The sequence below is a fragment of the Bos javanicus genome, chromosome 9 (assembly GCF_032452875.1).
Source record: "Bos javanicus breed banteng chromosome 9, ARS-OSU_banteng_1.0, whole genome shotgun sequence".
Classification (NCBI taxonomy): Eukaryota; Metazoa; Chordata; class Mammalia; order Artiodactyla; family Bovidae; genus Bos; species Bos javanicus.
In genome coordinates this window covers 66,049,968-66,070,304 of record NC_083876.1, presented here as the reverse complement: position 1 = coordinate 66,070,304, position 20,337 = coordinate 66,049,968, and the positions used below count along the sequence as shown (strand labels likewise).

General features: G+C 32.7%; 1 protein-coding gene across 6 annotated transcripts in view; it reads left to right on the top strand.

Moving 5' to 3' along the window:
* Positions 1–20,337, top strand: part of PTPRK (protein tyrosine phosphatase receptor type K) — a 616,741-nt gene that overhangs the window by 569,890 nt on the left and 26,514 nt on the right. Inside the window, exons 14-20 of one of the 6 annotated variants that reach the window (XM_061427930.1) lie at positions 710–845; positions 9,568–9,728; positions 11,474–11,509; positions 15,912–16,096; positions 17,794–17,881; positions 18,992–19,068; positions 19,277–19,294. In XM_061427930.1, the coding sequence (XP_061283914.1) occupies positions 710–845; positions 9,568–9,728; positions 11,474–11,509; positions 15,912–16,096; positions 17,794–17,881; positions 18,992–19,068; positions 19,277–19,294 (701 nt within the window). Of the gene's footprint in view, positions 1–706; positions 846–9,567; positions 9,729–11,473; positions 11,510–15,911; positions 16,097–17,793; positions 17,882–18,991; positions 19,069–19,276; positions 19,295–20,337 lie in introns of all 6 variants that reach the window. The other 5 variants (XM_061427929.1, XM_061427931.1, XM_061427932.1 and 2 more) reach the window with 5 other exon arrangements.

Here is a 20,337-nt window from a genome sequence, read left to right as displayed (position 1 = left end):
TTAAGATTTGTAATATTAATTGTTTTTGTATGTGAGAAACGGTGGTTGCTTTGAGAAATAAAGAAAGTGAGGAGATACAAAGAATTAAAAAAAAAACTTTAATCTTCTCAATGTTCTGTTTTTCAAGTTTATATTCTGGATTTTATTTGTTAAGAGGATGTGAAATATTCCTTGACAAATTTGTTTTCCATTGGTTATTCTTGTCTTCCTCCAAACCAGCAATTTACTTCAAATCTTTTAAATCATATCATAAACTCACACCTCCAGCACTTACACTGTAATCCCTTGTGTCCCAGATAAATGCCATTGACACTACCTTAATGGGTCATGCATGGCACCTTGCAGCTGAGCAGAGAAGGACTTGTTGAATGAAGTGGTAAAAGAATGAATCTCTAAATCCAACCGCATCTCTTTCCACTATACACATGGCTAAAAATCCTGTGTCCTTACTTTTAAGGACACTTGAAGAAAAATAGTTCATCATTCCTTTTATTTTTTTTATGTTAACAACATCCCTTTTCAAAAAACACTTCCCTTAACCTTAAATCGCTCATGTTGGAGTTTAGCATGCTACCATATTTATATTTTCAAGTTACTTTTATTCAAATAAAATAAATTGTCTTTCTGTAGTAATCTTTAGCTGGGAATAATTTTCCTTTCTGTGATAATTAGCTGCTTTCAGTAATTTATTTTTTGATTCATTTAGCAGCAGCAACAGAAGAACCAGAAGTGATTCCAGACCCAGCCAAGCAGACTGACAGAGTAGTGAAAATCGCAGGAATTAGTGCTGGGATTTTGGTGTTCATCCTCCTGCTCCTAGTAGTCATATTAATTGTAAAAAAGAGGTAAGACCTGATTTTGTTCTGTCCCACTCATTCACTGTTTATGTCATGGTTACTAGTTTTCAGACACTTCTTTGTTTCCCTGAGCTCTTTTTAAATGAGAATAAACAACAGAATTGAATTTTAGCAATATTGCCAGCATCTAAGTATATTTCTCCTGCTTGGAAAATAAATTCTAATTGGTTATTTGCAGTTTAATTTTGGATATAAAATTTGCTTTTGTCAATTTAACCTTGAAATCAATGTATGAATTAAATTCCGCAAATGCTTGAGATATTAATGTATCTTATATTTTGAAGTTTTTTTTATTACACATGGCAAAATAAGAGTTTCTTATGATATTTGGTCTATGAATTATTTTGCACTTTTACTGTTTTTCTAAATGTTGACTACAAATAAGATATGAGAAATATGAACATTATTTTATGAAGTTGTATATTAATATTCACTGACTAAATACTTTAGCACTTTAATATGAAGAACCAAATTTTTAAATTGAGCATTAGTGTGTTATACTGTATCAACGAATATCGCCATCTTCTGGAATTATATGAAGATATTAAGACCTACAGGAATTTAAATTGAATTATATTTGGTACATTAAGGTATACATCTACCAGAAAGCATTTCAAAGAATACAGTTTTTATAATTTGAACTTTTTCTTATTCTATAAAATATCATTATCTGTAAGGCATTGCTTTAGAAATTAATGGAACTCTCCAATCCTTCCAATCATATGTTTTAAACAATATTACAATCTGGAAGGATTACTAAAAAACCTTTGCTAAGTATAGTTCTAAAATATTGGTGTATAGATGTATTTCTCATTCATTAATTATATTGAATATAATAAAAGATGTTGCTTACTTTATACTAAATCATATAATATACTATTTTGATTGTTATTTTGTACTCAAAATAAATCATGAATAATATAGATGACTCATACTACATGTTTAATGATTCCATAAGAGTTTATTTTAATGTATTGCCTCTTTACAATTACCCCCTGGAGATATATATGTTGGAGAAGACACATCTGCATTAGAAACATTAGGTATGCATTATAGTGTTTTGTGTTAAATTAGCTACATACGTGCTTTCCCCAATAGTGCTTTCTCTTTTTGCTGTTGTCTACCTCTGTGGTTGGAAATTATATCATATTTGAGACAGGAAGGTTTAAACATTTTACTAATAAATTTGCCAATCAAGATCAATAAAATCATTGAATACAACTTTCAGATCTTATGTTTCTACTTAGTTTAAATTTATATTTGGAGAGTTAAACTAAACTCTCTATATTTAGAGAGTTAACTTTGCTTTAGAGTTAAAAGTATTTCAGCTACTTCAGGCTGGATATGAAAACATGAAAATGGCCTCTGGTTTTGTCTTAGTTAAAATTGGGTTAATACTGGTTTTATGGGTTAATTATTTGAAAACACTTATTTGTTGTGGTAGCCTTTCTAATCTGTGGCTGTTTGTTCCAAAAATAACCAAAAACGAAACATAAATTTTCTAAAGTACATCAAAACAATCTCTAAGCATGATTTTTTGGTGTGGTTAAAATGTTCTGACAACTCTCTAAAACTGCCTAACGCATCAAATTCTTTTCCTGGTTCATATTTTAAATGGTTGGATAAATGAGCCTCTCTATTAAAATGTTTAATGTTTGAGTTTTCATAATTATGCTTTAATTGATTGTCTCCTACTAGGAAGTATGCTAGGGTTTTTGTTTTTTTATTTTCTCTTCCTCATCACTCCTCTAGGACTAGAGAAGTTGCAATTTTATAGGTAGATAAAGTTACATGCTTAGATATATTATCTTCTGTATAATATAACCAAGAATCCCTTATGTATCTAAGAAACCTCATAACTTTTAGTTATATGTAGTATATCACACATATACTGTGTATGATTTAATCATAAATATGTTTGTTATACATACACAAAAGTATAGGTATTATAACAATGTTAGATAGCATCAAAGTTAACAATTTTAGTATATCATGTAGTCTCCCTATATGATATGCTAATATACAAATTTATAATAAAAAGAATGGAAAAGTAAATCATTTTAGCCTTGCATTATCTTTACTTTTATGGGAAATTGTTAATTTTAAGAGACTTTATCTCTTACTAGGAGTAATATATGTAGGTATATTTCTCACGTTGAAAAAAATTTCTGTGTATTTTTGGTTGTTATATAAAGAAATGGTTTGGAATTTAGTAAAATTCTGCAGTGAAGGGTATATATAAAGTAAGTTTTTAGGCTAAGAAAAGGGATATTGCATCTTTCAAAACGCAAAGTCATTTTAATTTAATCACTGTTGAATTATTTCCAAATGTATGCCATTTTTTCATTGGTTATGTATTATTTTAAATTTGCAGCATGAATACATTAATAATTCCAAACATAAATTTGAAATTATGTTTCAGTACAGTAAATGTATATGATATCATGGTCACATACATCTGCTGTAGAAATGCCTTTGTGCATATATAGTGTATGGTGCATATGTATATTCACATAATATATGTATGTACCTGTGCATTAATAAGATATAATGACTTATTTATAGAAATTAATGTGTCATTCTGCATATATTCTATATTAACCTGATAGATCTTTATGTTTTGTATTTAAAGAAAAATAGTCAATTTAGTGTAGAAGTTCTATACACAGCTATTCCATCTGTCATGACATTTAGATGGTAATGGATGATATTATGCTTAACTGCATGTTAAAAATACACAATCCATTTAATTTTTCAATTTTTTTGGCTATAGAAAAGTCAGCATGTTATTTTTTCCAAATTATGTATTTTAAATTTTATTTTCTATTGCGTATCTGTCTGTTTAATTGCATGGCGAAAGATATCTAACCAATGCATGAGCAAATTGAAATCCAAACAACAACAACAAAAAAACATGAATTTTATTTTATTTTATTTTACTTTTTAACGCACATTTTTCTGCTTTATTGAATGTGACAGAGTCACGCTTTTCATTCACCATTGCTTCTCTTTTTCCACTGTCTGTGATTTGCTTGCCAGGAGGAGCTACTATTCTTACTCCTACTACCTGTAAGTAGAAAATGGGTGATATACGACTTTACATGTGTTAAAGATGCAGTATCCCTTTTCAAAAAAAAAACAACAAACCAAAAAACAGAATGTTTGCAATTTTGATGACTGCAAAAAAAGTATTTTTCTGTACTCTAAAGCTATAAAGTTTACTTATTAACCTATTTTATTAATAGGTTATTTTTAAAAAGGGATATTGTATTTCTGTATGTTCAGCTACTTTTAATTTTTATTTACGATTTTCCATAAGTAGTCATAGTCTATAGCCCAAAGCATCATTTACATACTTAAGTCAAACCTGTACATTATCAATATGATATCTCACTCATCCGGTAGAGATAGTGGTTGCAATTCACTAATACCTATTTTTACATGTGTGTGCTTTAGTTGCTCAGTCGTGTCCGACTCTTTGCAATCCCATGGACTGTAGTCCGCCAGGCTCATCTGTCCATAGGGATTCTCCAGGCAAGAATACTGGAGTGGGTTGCCTTGCCCTCTTCCAGGGGATCTTCCCAACCCAGGGCTCAAACCCAAGTCTCCCCCATTGCAGGCGGATTCTTTACCATCCGAGCCACACTGTTATATCTGAAAAAAATGACCCAACTGATGTATTCATAGAAGAACATTCAAAATGCCTTCACAGAATGCAAATCAGGTCAGGTCTGACTGTGATAACTTCTCTCCACATTTCCAGGAATCCGGGATGGGTTGTGATTTCAGAACACCTTTGGTTTAGCTATGTAGGCAATCAGTATGCTCTGGTGAAAACGAATGGATAAAAATTATAATGTGGCAGTGATAAATAAAAAAATATTTTTAGAGAAGAAATTTCGAGTTTATTTATTATGACTTAAATAGGACAATGATTTTGTAAAACCAAGATGAAAAAAGAAAGGCTGTCAACCTAAACAAAACATAATAGGTGTTACATATCCTTTTTTGTGCTCCAAAGTTTTAGCTCTTCCTATGCTTAAGTATGACATGCTACTCTTGATGAGGAAGGAGAGTGTTGTCCAGTCTGTTTCAATAATCATTCTCAGCTTATTACCTTAAATTCCAGCGTATACATTCAGTCCAAAGGAATGATGCAACAGAGTATTCTTGGTCATTGCTTGATCAATATTTGATCCACCAAATTTTGAGAGTCAAGGATTTTGATTAAGTATTTGGTGCACATATCCCACAGTATTTACTTCACTAAGTAAATTTAAGTTAGCTTTACAGAAAGATTTGGTGAGAGTCTCAATGACTGTTACAGAATTCTGCCAACAGTTTAAATATTATAAACATTTGGCTTTTCAAAATCTGATAAAATAAGCAGGTGTAAAGTAACAGTGCTCCTAGCTTATTGTGATGGATCATAATATCCTTGTTAAATCATGTTTGATGAAGCCAAAGGTAATTAAATGTACCGTTTCATACAATGATGGAGCACTTTTCCTCTTTATAGCCCACCCATATATCCACCTGCAGAAGTTTATGCTGTTGGCTGCTTTGATAATGAAACTCATTTGCACATCTGTCAAACTCAAGTAGTTGCAAAATGATCTGCTTAACTGTCCTGAAGCGTACATTATATATGCTGGTTTCTCAGATGGAGACAAAATATCAAACATGCAGGAATCAATAAATATTTAATTATGAGAACATCAATAAGGTTACCATTAGTCATCCATTTATCTATAATATTAGGATTAGATTGCCTTTTTATAGACGTGTGGCATTTCTGTATTCTAGACTATGTATTAGGCTTTGATACTGTTACTGAAGTACTTAGGGTTCCTGGCATTATCAATCATAATTAGAAAAAAGTTTAACAGACTTATGTTTTTAAAAGCTGCTTAAACAGATCTAGTGAAGCAAATCTAAATTAGACAGTTTTTAAAAGAAATGTAGAAATAAATTATAGTAAAATTTAAAAGAAAACCAGATGTAATCTTTGAAGTAAAAATTCATTGGCATCATCATAGTAACTGTCAGTTCTTGATCAAAGCACTTAACTCTAGTGATAATATTTATTTCTTTTGTAATAACCTGAATTAAAGCCTACCTCACAGGGTTGTTGTGAGGATTAAGGTATTAAAAAAAGCTGACAATACATGGTTGGCAGATATCAACAAAGGTTTTATATATATTCTCTCATAATCTATCTACTAACAAAGGTTTGTGAATCTGAAAAGTAAAAGTCCTTCATTGCTATGAAATCTTTTACCTGTCATGCATTTGACAAGTTCATTACTTCTTATTTTTTCTCAATCATAAAATGTTTAAATTATATATTTTAAGGTAAAGCCTCAAAATTTAAACGTCTTTACCATTTGCTTCAATCTATCTGTCTTCAAATTTTTACATTGTTTTTAATCCAAATTTCAAGTTGTCTTATTTTTAGCCACGTCAATCTCTCAGAATTTTTGAGGAATGAATTTATTCTTTCTTCTTATCCAAGAAACAAAGACTGAAAGTTATTTCTTCAACTCTTTTTTAAACTTTAAAATGGCAAAGCATTTGTGCTACATCCACATTCTTCTCAAATTTATAACAACTAATCTTTAACTCTTAGAGCAGTGACTGCTTCATATTATAATACACATGGTAATGTGACAATTAAAAAAAAGTAACTGGATATAGTATAAGGGCTTAGGCCTTGGAACCAGGTCATTCTTTACTGCATATTAGATTAATAACCTTGGGCAAGATATTTAACTTGTAAGCCTCAGTGAACTCATCTATACAATTAGAAATCTCATGCCTCCTTCAGTTCATTGATTTGAGAATTAATTGAGTTAACAAATGACAAGTGCCGAGCATATAAGAGACCTAATTCATCCATTCGATCAAGTATTTAGTGAGTGTCTGCTATGTCCCGGACACTGCTCGGAGTGCTAGGGCTATACAGAGGGTTCTTCCCTTCATGGAACACACAGTGGGAAAAACAAAAGGATCCTTGCAATGATAATGTGATAAGTATTATTATAGGCAGAAAACATGGTGCTTTAAAAATACCTACCAGGGAAACCTAGTCTGAGAAATGTTGTATATGCTCAGTTAGAGAAGTCTCCCTGATGAGGCAAGACAGAATTGGAAGTTAACCAGATATTAGAGGTAAAAGAACAATGTAGGCCGAAGAACAAATAGCCTATAGGCAAGTTTGGAACTATCCTAGAGGTAAGTTTGAAAAGTGAAGGCTGTAGAATAACCTATGACCTACTGATGTATAATTTGCCCCATCAGTTCAGTTCAGTTCAGTCGCTCAATCGTGTCCGACTCTTTGCGACCCCATGAATCGCAGCACGCTAGGCCTCCCTGTCCATCACAAACTCCCGGAGTTCACTCAGACTCACGTCCATAGAGTCAGTGATGCCATCCAGCCATCTCATCCTCTGTTGTCCCCTTCTCCTCCTGCCCCCAATCCCTCCCAGCGTCAGAGTCTTTTCCAATGAGTCAACTCTTCTCATGAGGTGGCGAAAGTACTGGAGTTTCAGCTTTAGCATCATTCCTTCCAAAGAAATCCCAGGGCTGATCTCCTTTAGGATGGACTGATTGGATCTCCTTGCAGTCCAAGGGACTCTTAAGAGTCTTCTCCAACACCACAGTTGAAAAGCATCAATTCTTTGGCGCTCAGCCTTCCTCACAGTCCAACTCTCGCATCCATACATGACCACAGGAAAAACCATAGCCTTGACTAGACAGACATTTGTTGGCAAACTAATGTCTCTGCTTTTGAATATACTATCTAGGTTTGTCATAACTTTCCTTCCAAGGAGTAAGCGTCTTTTAATTTCACATACACTCTTCCAAAAAATAGGACCACTTGAAAGAATAAGAAAATATACATATTTAGATTTGTGACTTCTCTTCAAAAATAATTTTAAAATTAGAAACTACTCTGGGATCAAGTGCCAATGTTCACTTAGGTAATTTGCCCCCTAAATTACTCTCCAATTCCCCACAATCCCCACCCTTCTTTGTGCTGTCTCACTATGGGAAGCAACACTTTTATATTCCCTGTCTAAAACCTGTTAGGAGTTTTACAGAGCTTTTGCCCACTAGCCTAGAAAAAAGAGGTAAGAGATCTTTCAATGAATAGAGCAAATATTGCTGCTGAATAATGGTGGTGGTGACGTGGTTGTGACGACGTAGTGGTCGTGGTAGTGGTGGTGGTAGTTTTTGTTATACTTTTGTCATTGTTTTATTATTGATAATACTATCCTTATCATTGTTATTATTTCTAAAATGTATGCCATTTCCATCTCTAAAGCTTAGTTTATGACTATCTTAGGTGTCATATATGCTATGTCAATATATTGGATATTGTTGGGTATGTATGCTTGAGGCTAAGGACTATAATTCTCAGAGAAAAATGTCCTACACATGAGTAGCTATCAAATTAATAGATAATTTCCTAAAGGAAAAGCTTTTGGACATAAACACAACTACTAAATAAATAACTTTTTTTAACATATTTGTAGTATATCAGTATATTTATTCTAGTACAGATACTAATGAGAATCAGAAAAATTTACCCTAGTTAATAATCCAGCTGAGAAATGGTATTCTTAAAATAACTAAAATATATTTCCAAGGCCTCTAAACTGCTGCCATAAACTTAGAACATAATCTGGCAAACTGTAGGCATTGAGAGTCCCTTTCTTTTTATTAATATGAGATGAATTTTATATACCTTAAATAGTTTTTTAATTGCATGTTTCATGTGTAACATTCACAACGAACCAGATTGTATTTAACATCCTTGGTATGTAAGATAAAGATGTCAGTGCCTGAGGAGCTCCAAAGTCTAACTCTGCTCATTTCCAAATCTCCTGTGTCATTTATGTAGCTGCATCTGTGAGGCCATTTGTAGTTGGCACTCTGCCATGGGGTTCTGAAACATATTTTTAGGATCGGACCATGTTTACTATTCAATATTATGATCATTTGCATAATACCTCTACACAGCATTTTCCAAACTCTTCTCAAAGTACTTTTCTTATAAAGTACATAATTTCCCCATATATTCCCGAGTATTTGCCTTGTATCAAGCTGCAGTTGATTCTACAAATTTCCTGATTAGGTTTGGATTAATGTTATATAAATATATTTAAAAGTGTTAATTCTACACACTGCACTTTTACTGAACAAAAAGACAAAGAGTGAAGAATAGAGTTTGTCTATTTTAACTGGATGACTGTAATAAAATAAACTTGAAAAAGTAGTCATGTTATTTCCACAGAACATCTTCTGAAATTTTGATCAAGCGTGTTAATCACCCAGAAGGAAAACCAAAATTTAGCATTAACTTTTCTTTGAACAACACTACTAAGGAATCATTTACTTACTGTTTTAATAAAGTATAGTTATGCTTTATGATAATTTATTGTAATGATAAAATGCAAGAAGTGATGAGACATTTGGGTTGACAGCTTGAATGTTAAAATATCCATATGACAAATAAAACAGTTTTATAGCAATCAACAGATATTGTTTGGATGTCAAACTTAATTCCTGAAATTATGACATATTCTTAGAGTTTCTAAACCAAATCTATATCTTTACCCTCGGGCTTTCCTGAACTACTTACTGCTGGTGTCAGTTCTCCTTCAAGCCTCACACTAAGGTTTCCCTTTCGTATTTGTCTTGGCAGCAAGCTTGCTAAGAAACGCAAAGATGCTATGGGGAACACCCGGCAGGAAATGACACACATGGTAAATGCTATGGATCGAAGCTATGCTGATCAAAGCACTCTGCATGCAGAAGACCCTCTTTCCATCACCTTCATGGACCAACATAATTTTAGTCCAAGATGTAAGTTCTTTACCAAAATTTTGATCAATGACTTTTAAAGCTATTTAATTTCTCTCGAATTCAACACATTAGCTTTTGAATAGTGAGGGGAAATAAGACAGAGAGTGGAAGAAGAAACTGGAAATAGAAAAAGTGATATGGAATAAACGAGTTTATCAGAAGACTTCAGTCTTGATATTTGATTTAGTTTAACTTCCAACTGTATGAATTTTATTACTATAAGAGACATTCATACACCACTCAGACCAAATCTTATTGCTTTAAGTTAAAATAGATTGCCTACATAAAATTAGCTCATGTCAGAATTTATAATTGTTTTGTATTTGAATCTTCCATTGTGTAAGGGTAAGTCTTTGAGATATGAGATATCATAATTCTTTCTGGGAATTATTGGCATGGGAAGTCATTCTATTTAATTATTCTATAGATGCCTCAAGAGTTTCAGTAATAAAAAGTTAACCAGAGAAAAAAGAAATCTACATACTGTTAAGTATCTGGTGTGAAGTCCAAAAATTTACTTGAACTGAGGGATTGACAGGGAATGGTGAAATCCATCTATTCACTCATCTATGTTAAGAATTGCAAATGTTTATCTGTGGAGGCATATCTTTTAAAACAGTTCCTCTGAAGTATTATTTAATGCCCCATGATCAGTATTACTGTTTATCGTCAAATTTTCTAGAATTTTGTTTATCCCATTCCGTAGCACTGTGTTTATTTTGTTACTTAAAATTAAGTTCAATTACCTGACTGTCTCTTCAAATAAATAAGTGAAATTGGTACTTGAGGAAAGCAAATTGTGTTTATCCTTGGCCTTGTGTTCACAGAGGCATTTGCCACAGATCCCAGTTTGGGAAAAACTGTATAAGGAAAGAAGTAAACAATAGAAGTGTTATTTTTGATACAGATTATAAAAATATGTAGTGGTAAGACTGAGAAAATAAAGTATTTGTAGGTTTATGCATTTATGGCTTTTCAAAAGGGGATGTTTTTTCTGAAATGTTCAGCTTGGTGCAAACTTTTTAAAAATTATTGGCCATGATTTTCCCTGATATGTACCTATATCACATTAGTAGTTAAGGATATTATAATGAGTCATTTTGGAATTTAGTTTTCATAGTGATAAGGACTTTCTGATCTGTTCTATTTTTTTTTTCACTGTAAGATAAATAATAGAGAAAAACATAAAACGTTGCTATTGAAAGTTTTGCTAAAAGTATAGATGTATCATTTCTCTAACCACTTGATTTAAAATTAATCAATTAAAGATTTGAAAGAATTTTTGTTTCCAAAGCTTTTCTATCTAATGCCTATATACCTTATTATGAAGTTTGAATTTAGAAGTATATCTATAAATATACACTTATGAACTTGGAGAAAGGATTAAATCTATTTTCCAAAGTTAGCTAAAGTGGAATGAATATAATTACCTCTCTAAGTACCTCTCACTGGATAGATCTAAATGCATTTTTCCCCCTAATTTTATAATCTTTATAAATTGAAGTTGAATCTTCTTGGTTTTTAAAATTGGACTGACTACTGAACTATAATTATAGATGTACCTTTCCTGATATTTTGAGGTAACCCAAGTTGAGAAAGAGAATGGTCCCTTTGCAGGTTATAGTAATAAAGAAAGTTTAATATTTATATTTCTTAAGAAATGATAAATCTATTTTAAAGGAAAAAAGACTATGAAATACAACTTTAGGGCAATATATTCCTTCATGAGCTTTGTTTTCCTGCAGTGCCCAATGATCCACTTGTGCCGACCGCTGTGTTAGGTGAGGCCCTAATTCTTTGTCATCTTTTTTTGCATGGATCACACCTCCTTGCATGGGTTACAGCTTTGTCTACACAGTATTTACAGGGCAGAAGCAGTTTGATTTTGAAAATGTAGTCCTGATTTTATCAAAGAGAGCAATTGTGATCAACCCAATTAGATCTAGTGCATTTCAAATTAGTTGGGTATACTTTTTAAAAACAACTTATCCTTTAATTCTTTGTTCTGTTAGATTTGGAGTGAGTACAAGGACCCTTAATATGAATATATAACTAATGTTTATATTTGCAAGTTAGTAGAATGAATCCAAATGTACACATTTCAGGGGCCAGTGCTACCAGAATCGCTAGTGTATATATATAAAATATACCTGATTTAAAGGGATTTTTCTAAATCCTCCTAATTTTATAACAACTAAAGAATGCATTTCCAAGTAAACATTTGGCATTTGTGCATTTGCTTTAGTTTTGTCTTAGTTAAGAATTTATAAATGCAGGTAAAATTGCTATAGTATTAATAATGGAGTTTTGCATTCTATATGCACTTTCATGATAAGTGTTATCTGTCAAAAAATTTACATTAAGCCAAGATTTACCACCACATTGGAGAAGGAAATGGCCCACTCCAGAATTCTTGGCTGGAGAATTTCATGAACAGAGAAGCCTGGCGGCCTACAGTCCATGGAGTCGCAAAGAGTTGGCCACGACTGAGCAATTAACACTACCAGTGCATAACATCTAAGACAGCTAGTATTGCTAGTAATAAATAAGACCTTTTCAGCTGTAAAATTAAATAAATCTTTAACAATATATTTAAGAATGCAATGGGTTTCATTTCGATTTGTGCTCTATCCCTTGACTAATTACACAGCAATGATTCATGACCAGCTGGCTTGTATGTTCACAAGTCGTCTTATCAGTTTGTCCCCCGTGCTTCTAATATTTAAGATTTAATCAGAGAAATGTAGAAATTGCCAGATAAATGTACCTTTAAAATTCCCAGTTCTCATGTTTTATATTTAAATTTCTTTGAACATAAGACATCAGTTTACACATATTTTTATTATCAACATATTTAATGTTTAATTATATTTTCAAAATATGTTAGGACAATACAACTAACTCAGTTAAGTAAAATATACCTTTTTGACTAAAATAGTTATTAAAAGCTAAAATTTTAAAATACAAGGGTATATTCTAAAAGAATCTGTAAGTCAGTGTTTTCTGTCTCTGACTGCACTCTCCCTTTGATATTCCCACCAATAAGGTCAGGGAAGTGAGCTGGGCAATTTGCCCCAAAGGATGGCCTGATCATATAGGGAGGAGCCAGGAATTATGGTCTTTGAGAGGCATCAAATTCCTCTGAAAATGTCATCTTCTGTTGAGCACTGTAGAATAAGGTCAGCATCAAGCTCATAAGTTAAATTCAATGAAGTTATTAAAAATTCAAGGAAAAAGATAGTTACCTGTTAAAATTTCATTATGGTAATATTCAAAGACATGTAAAATTGGGTCTAATAAGTCTCAGTCCGCCTGTGAACTCACAAATATGAACTCACAAAAATATTCATGAAAAATGTCTTTGCTTCCTCTTCAATAAAATGATATAATAATTCTTACCATACCTTCTCCACAGAGCTTAGTAAAGAGAAAATGAGATAATATATAAAGTTTAAAATATTATTGTAATAATTTTCCCATGAAAGAGGATATTTATTTTTAAGGAAGGCTAGAGTTAACACAATAGAATTATAAATCTATTCATTTAAAAAATCATTGTGCATTTTATTTCATTTTGTAAGTCAAGCTGGTTGATATTTTTTATATTTCTTCTTTGAAAGCTAAATAGCTTGTTAATCATACCAAATTTAGAAATGATTTGTTGCATTCTTCATCATTCTTGGAATCACCGTGTTTATAGTTGTTTTACATCAGTTGATTTTGTATTTATAAAGCAATTTTTGAAATCACTTCAAGTATTGCTTGATATTAATATCTGCTTACTGATTTAAAAAGAAGTCAGAAACTTTTGTATTGATTCATATTTTTGTTTTTTTGTGTTTTACTGCTGCATTGGTTTAAAGTCCCTATTACTGGTAAGTGTATTGCAAAGAACTATAGAGGACCTTTCCATCAAAGAAATATTTAAAGTTATTCTTAAATGTGTAGTAAGGATAATAATTAGTACATGTACTCTTGCTTCTAGTCGCATTGTTAGGTAATTCAATGAGGTGAGGTAGAAATGTATAGATATTAATAATTCATATGTAATTATTTAAAAAAAATACTGCTCATTGTACTACTGTATTAAAGCCTAATGCAAAGCAAAAGGCACTGTCTACCTCATCTTGAGACGTAATCATGTAAGATCTGGAATACGGATGAATCCTCTGTTTCTTACTGAGCCTTTTACAAATGTAAATATTCCACTGCTCCAGCAAGTACAATGTGAGCTCAGGTCTGCTTCACAGAGCACTGACTACCTTTATTCCAGCTTGGGTGATTGCATTTTGCCTTCCTGACATTCTGTTCTCTTTACTTCTTATCCTAAGCTGTATGTTCTGTGATAGTGCCCCAATCAGTGGCTTCTGGATTTAATTTTACAGGGGAGATGTATATTTCTTTATGTCAGTCTATTGATTGCAGTATTTTAGCAAAGGTAGACCAATTGAGTGTCATCTCAGAAAAAATAGTAAACGCTCATGAATCATGGTTGCTAGCAAATGTTTGTGTGTAGAGGGGTGGGAAACCAGAGTAAAAAGTGTCAATTCTTTTGGGTATTTTTTAGGTCACAACAAAATCCAACAGAATTTTTTTTTTTTAATTCAATGTGGAGTTTTAGAAGTAAATGCAAAAGAAAAGCTACATTCAGTCTAGTAAGAGAAAATAAAGTAAATGCAATCAAGCTAAATTATAGAAGCACACAAATCTGATTGTGGGGTTCTTTTTCTTTTTTTTTTTTCCTTCTCCAGGAAGAAAAAATGTTTATCATGGGGACAACAATTCATTTTTTGCCATATCCTATTTGTAGAGTTGGTGATAGAACAGGCAAATGTACCAGCACTTGAAATATGTTTAACTGTTAACTAAATATCGTTCTCTACAGTATGCAGTATCATTAAAACAAAAGTTCCCCTAAGAGTGTACTTTCTCTTCTGTTAATGAGTATGGCAGTATAATGTTTGCCAAAGTAACACCCCTTAAAACATTTGTTTTTTTTTAAAGATGGTAAGTTTAAATGTGATCATTATAAGCATGCTTCTTCTCGTTGTAATGATTAGCACTATGGTCATTAAAATAATATTTATTTTTCAGAGGTAAAATGTTCTTGTTCTTTTCTTCCTTCTTATGACAGAGACTTAAGAGTTTCTTTTCATTTTAAGCTAACAACACAGTTGGGATGGGGCCTGCACTTAAATGTGGGTGGTGAGGGATTTAATGGATTTGTAACTAATTGATTCATTGAAATATTGAAATATTTATTGAGTGACTGCTTTTACCAGGCATTAAGAATAAAAAGAAAAATATGACTCTTGTCTCTACATGCTAAGCATTTAGAGTTTAGTTAGAAAAAGAGATCAAGAAATAAATGATTAAAATATATTGTAAGTGAAATGAATGTAGGAGAACAGAAGGCCATGGGAATGTAAAGCAGGCGCTGTGTAACTCAGCCAAGATGGGCCATGGAGGAATTCCAGAAAAAGTATCTAAATATTTTGTCCCAGAGACAAACCAAGGTTTCTTGTACACAGTAACCAGAAGAGTCAAAATGTATCAGCAATAAAAAACAGCAATAATAGTAAACCAAGGGAGTAGAGATGAAGTGCAAATGCACATGTAACCTGGCTGGCAGACATAGTGGGCTGTGGGCAGATTCTGTAAATGTTCAAGTTTATGGGTCTGGAGTATTTCATGGTAAAAAGTCCCAGGTGGAAGGGCATAGTAGGACCACAGTGGGGATGGGTTGCCTATATAGGGAGGTTGGGATATGGGTGGGAAAGAATTTGTTCAATTTAATCAACAATGAAAACACCTGTCCAATTGACAACTTGATCTTCTGGTCTCACAATATACTACTATGACTGCAGATACAAGAAAAAAGTCAAAACTCAGCAAAATCTCCCACTTATACTTCTTTAAAGTGGATCAGCTGTTTCTCTACATCTCACAGCATCTGTTGTCTTGCTTGTATACACATATTAATAATATGCCCTGACCTCCTACCTGGAGCTGAAGTAAAAGGCTTTGTCTTTATAGGGATGCTGCCCGAAGTCTGTACTATATTTCTTTCTTCCTCCTATTATCAGAAAGATCATAAGATCTTAAAATCTGCTTTGCATAGATATATATTAAACAAGGTAACTTTGTCTTTTTTTTAATCTTCTGGAATCTGAAACATGGCAGATGAGAACCACAGTGCTACAGCAGAATCCAGTCGTCTTCTTGATGTACCTCGCTACCTGTGTGAGGGGACAGAATCCCCTTACCAGACGGGACAGCTGCACCCAGCCATCAGGGTAGCCGACTTACTACAGCACATTAATCTCATGAAGACATCAGACAGCTATGGGTTCAAAGAGGAATATGAGGTGAAAGTTTCAATACTATGTTGAATCTTACTTCTAACCATGATACTCAGCAGAATTTAGCAGCTTTTCCTCCCATTTACATAGCAAGCACTGGAATACTCTGTAGACCCTCTAATCCTTTGTCTATGAACAATCTAGTGGGCATTTGAGGAGAAGGATGTAGATGATTGAAAAAAGGATACTTCCTGGAGGTATAGCTGGGTCAAAATTCATTTTAATAAAAAATATTGGATTCCATAATTTATTTTACTATGCTACTTAGAGACCAGTTTGTTAGACCTTATGTTTTCCCCACTCAAAAATCCATAGCAGAATATCTTGAGTCCTAGTGTACCTTTGCAGTTTCTGCCATTTGAATGACCTAAGCAGTGGATACTTGTCTGCCTCTTTGCGTGTTGACCCTCTGTTGAAAATAAGATCAAGCTATGGGTGTTAAATGTGTTACTTGTCACTCTGAGTTTTGTTTTGAGGATTATAGGTTGAGGGTGGCTGGGAAGAAAAACAGAGTACTGCAAATTCAGACAACAAAAAGCAGCCCAAAAAAGGGTGTGGGAAATTCTTTCATCCTTATTTCCCCTTCCTACCCAAAGTAAAACAGCAAGATTATACTACAGAGGAAGTTATTTAACTAAACATCCCAATGTACATAATATAGCAAAAAGGAAATAGTTCTTTTGCTACTTTTCACTTATGAGAAATGTCACTCTGGGGTGTAGATGTACCTCCACCACCAAACACACACAGTTAAAATGAAAGAAGCCAAGGGGTACCTTACTTTGAAAGACCACCTAAAATATAATACCTTTAACTTCATAAGGAATCTTCTAAACATCGCCTTTTATTCACAGATTACTTGTTATACCTTAGTTTGGGAGTGAATGAAATTATTTTTGAATTTTGAATGTCGGTTTTAGATATAGGCTGGAAACACTATGCTGTGGTGACAAAATAGCACAAGGAATTACAATATTCTGTCAGAACTATTTGTTGTTGTTGTTCATTGCATGTGTATTCCTGTGTACCTCACTTCAAAGACCATTGGCTCTTTGAAGACCCCCTTTCTTGTGTTGAGCAAAGTTTTTAAGTTTTTCTGCAAAAAGATATCTATACCCATATTTTAAATTGCTGCATATGGTAATTAAACCAATCAACAAATTCATCTGTTCCAAGATTCTTGGAGATGGTGACTCTTTTTAATTTTCATATGGTCTCTTGTTGTGGAGACTGAGTCCTTTTCATGATCTTCAAAGAAACTAAAATGTGATGTATTGCACATGATTTAATGAATAATTATGGGAGAAAACAGGTTTTCTTTGTCCTGTTAGAAATGCTAAAGAAAGCATATTTTTGAAAGATGCTCATTAAAAGTAGTTTTGAAGTCTCTGATGCTTTCTCTACTTCCGTCTCACAAAGCTGCAGTGATGTTAAATTTGAAATACTTTCAAGGCTCCCCGCCCCTGCTTTTTTTCCCCTAAAGTTGTTTCTTGTCCTCAATTTGAACTCAGTCCAATCCAAGATGAACAAGTACGAGCCCAACAAACAAGCTTTGAGGTCTGAAAATTGATCTTGTTCACTGCTGTAGGACTCCCTTCCTCCCTGAGAAAGTGGCTTTTACTATTTTAGTCTTTAAAACAGACAGACTTGATTCAAGGAAAGGAATTAAATTCAGTGTGCTTGTTAATTGTGCTTTTTTCTAGAGCTTCTTTGAAGGACAGTCAGCATCTTGGGATGTAGCTAAAAAAGATCAAAATAGAGCAAAAAACAGATATGGAAACATTATAGCATGTAAGTTCTCTTATGAGTCTTGATAAATGTAAAAACCAGGTGTAGAAGATAAAGGGTAAATTTTCAGTTACTCCTTCTATGGTTTTAAACTTTAAAAACAATCCCAGAGGATGGCGATCTGTATGAAGTAACCTTTTTAATATTATAACAGCATTGGATATTGGCAGCAATTCTGAAATTGTCATCATTCTCATTAATTGACTCAGATTCTTCATCTTGTGGTGATAATGTGCTGCTGGATTTTATGTTTGCACATAAATGCCTGGAGGTGTCATTAACAACTGAAAATATTAGGATAATGAATATGAAGGATTTTTTTCATGCTAAATTACTATAACTCTTCCACCAAACACATTCAAGGTGGGAGTGTTATTCCTTCCATATACCTTGTTTCCTTTCTTGGAGCCAGTGCCTGAATCCCATTTGCTCCAAGTTATTTATCATTAGGGACTTCCTCCTGATTAAGTCTTCAAGGTGTATTCATGAGATAAATTGATTTTATTCATATGAAACCGTAGGAGCAGTAAGAAAAGTGACAGATAGTTTAGCTTGTAACTAGCTGCTGATTTTACTTAGACTACTTTATTCTCAATTTAAATTATTTTACACTCTCTTTTGAATACCTCAGAGTTTAACCTTTGTGAGAGTAACCATAACTCTCACAAAATAAGAAGTTGAGAGTAGGGTTTCGAAATTCACTCCCTAATTCTGTGGCCCATTTGCTGTAAAGTACAGGGAGAAAAGATCCCACCCATTTAAAATCATGCCTAACAAGCAAAATTAGGAGTTAAGGCAAGTTTAGTAATTCAGAAAAATTTATGACTGAAATGATGATTTATCAGACATTACTATCATGTCTACTAAAAATTTCCTAACTATGAAGATGCTAGTCATTGAAGCTTTCTTAACAAAATATTATCATCAAAATAAGTAATGAATTCATTAAAGTTCTTACATTTTTTCAAATGACTGGTATCCAATGAAATTTTGAAAGTATATTATGGATCATCTGTTGTTAACCACTGAATTATGTTAAGTTTCTACTAGGGTCATTGTCTCAAAACAGGGGGGAATTTTAATAGCTTTTATTTTATCCTTTAAAAATCTCAGATGATCACTCCAGAGTAATTTTGCAACCTGTTGAGGACGATCCTTCTTCAGATTACATTAATGCCAACTATATAGATGTAAGTATTTTTATCCTGCAGTATGCCCAATTTATTGGCTTATATATATATGTATATATATATAAATCTTTTCCTTGTTATTACCTATAAAGTGATTGCTAGCTTTTTAAAATAAAGAACAAACTGTACACTTTTCTTTGTTCTGCGTCCTAGTACTTACTGACGTTGTTGTGCTTTCTTTCACACCTGACTTTGGTTTGGGCTGTAGATTTGGCTGTACAGGGATGTAAGTACCACTATATGTAAATAACAGCACCCTATTATAAATACTTAATGTAACTACTCTTAACTACAGTTTTTCCTAATGCTTACTACTAGTTCTCTCTGCATGCTTCACCTAACTAGCCTCATACAGTATATCTATGTTCATTTTTCTGTAACTCCTTTACATGTGTAAAGATCTATTTTACCTCCCTCCCTTTTCTATGTTTAGAAAAGCAGGATCATTTTTAGCTTTTGACAATTTATTATGTACTCGAGTTTTATTTGTTGATGGTTTCTGTTTCTGGCTTTTATCCTACCCTTCCCTAAACATATGTGAGAAGCTGGATAGTATGATGTGTATTAGTGTTTCTGAAATTTTACCTTTTTACATTTGACTTCTGATGTTAAAAATGGGTAGGGAGACTATTTTGTGGTGTGTGGTATTGGTTTGTAAAGTATTAAAATTACCCAGGCAAAATAATTATAAAATTGCATTTATAAAATACACATATCACACATATATATTGAATCATAAAAATGAAAGTTTGTTTTAATATACATTCCACTGTTCAGTGTTGGTTAAGACATATGTACATGCAAATCCTTTGTTTAATGCAAGTAATTATCAAATAAAATAAAATATTAAGGATGCAGTATACTACATCCAAGAAGGACAGGCTCTGTTCATATTTCTTGGTTCAAAATCACACTGGAAATTGCAAGAATTAATTCATCCCTCTGTCCCTCACTTTCCTCATCTTTACAATGGGGATAATAACAATACCACTAACCTCATCATTTTATTGTGAGAATTAAATGAAGTAATTCATGTTGATCATTTAGCACAATGCCTAGCACATATTAAGCACTCATTAAACTTCACTATTTAAAAAAATAGTTCAGGCATACTGAAATGAATTAATTCTAAATTTGTATTACTTGTAAGGCAAAAGATAGAAATATCAACAACTGCAGCATATATGATACATTTATAGATATGCAAAATATATGTATGATTAGGATCTAACTTTTTATAATTTCTATAAATAAGAAATAATTTTATCA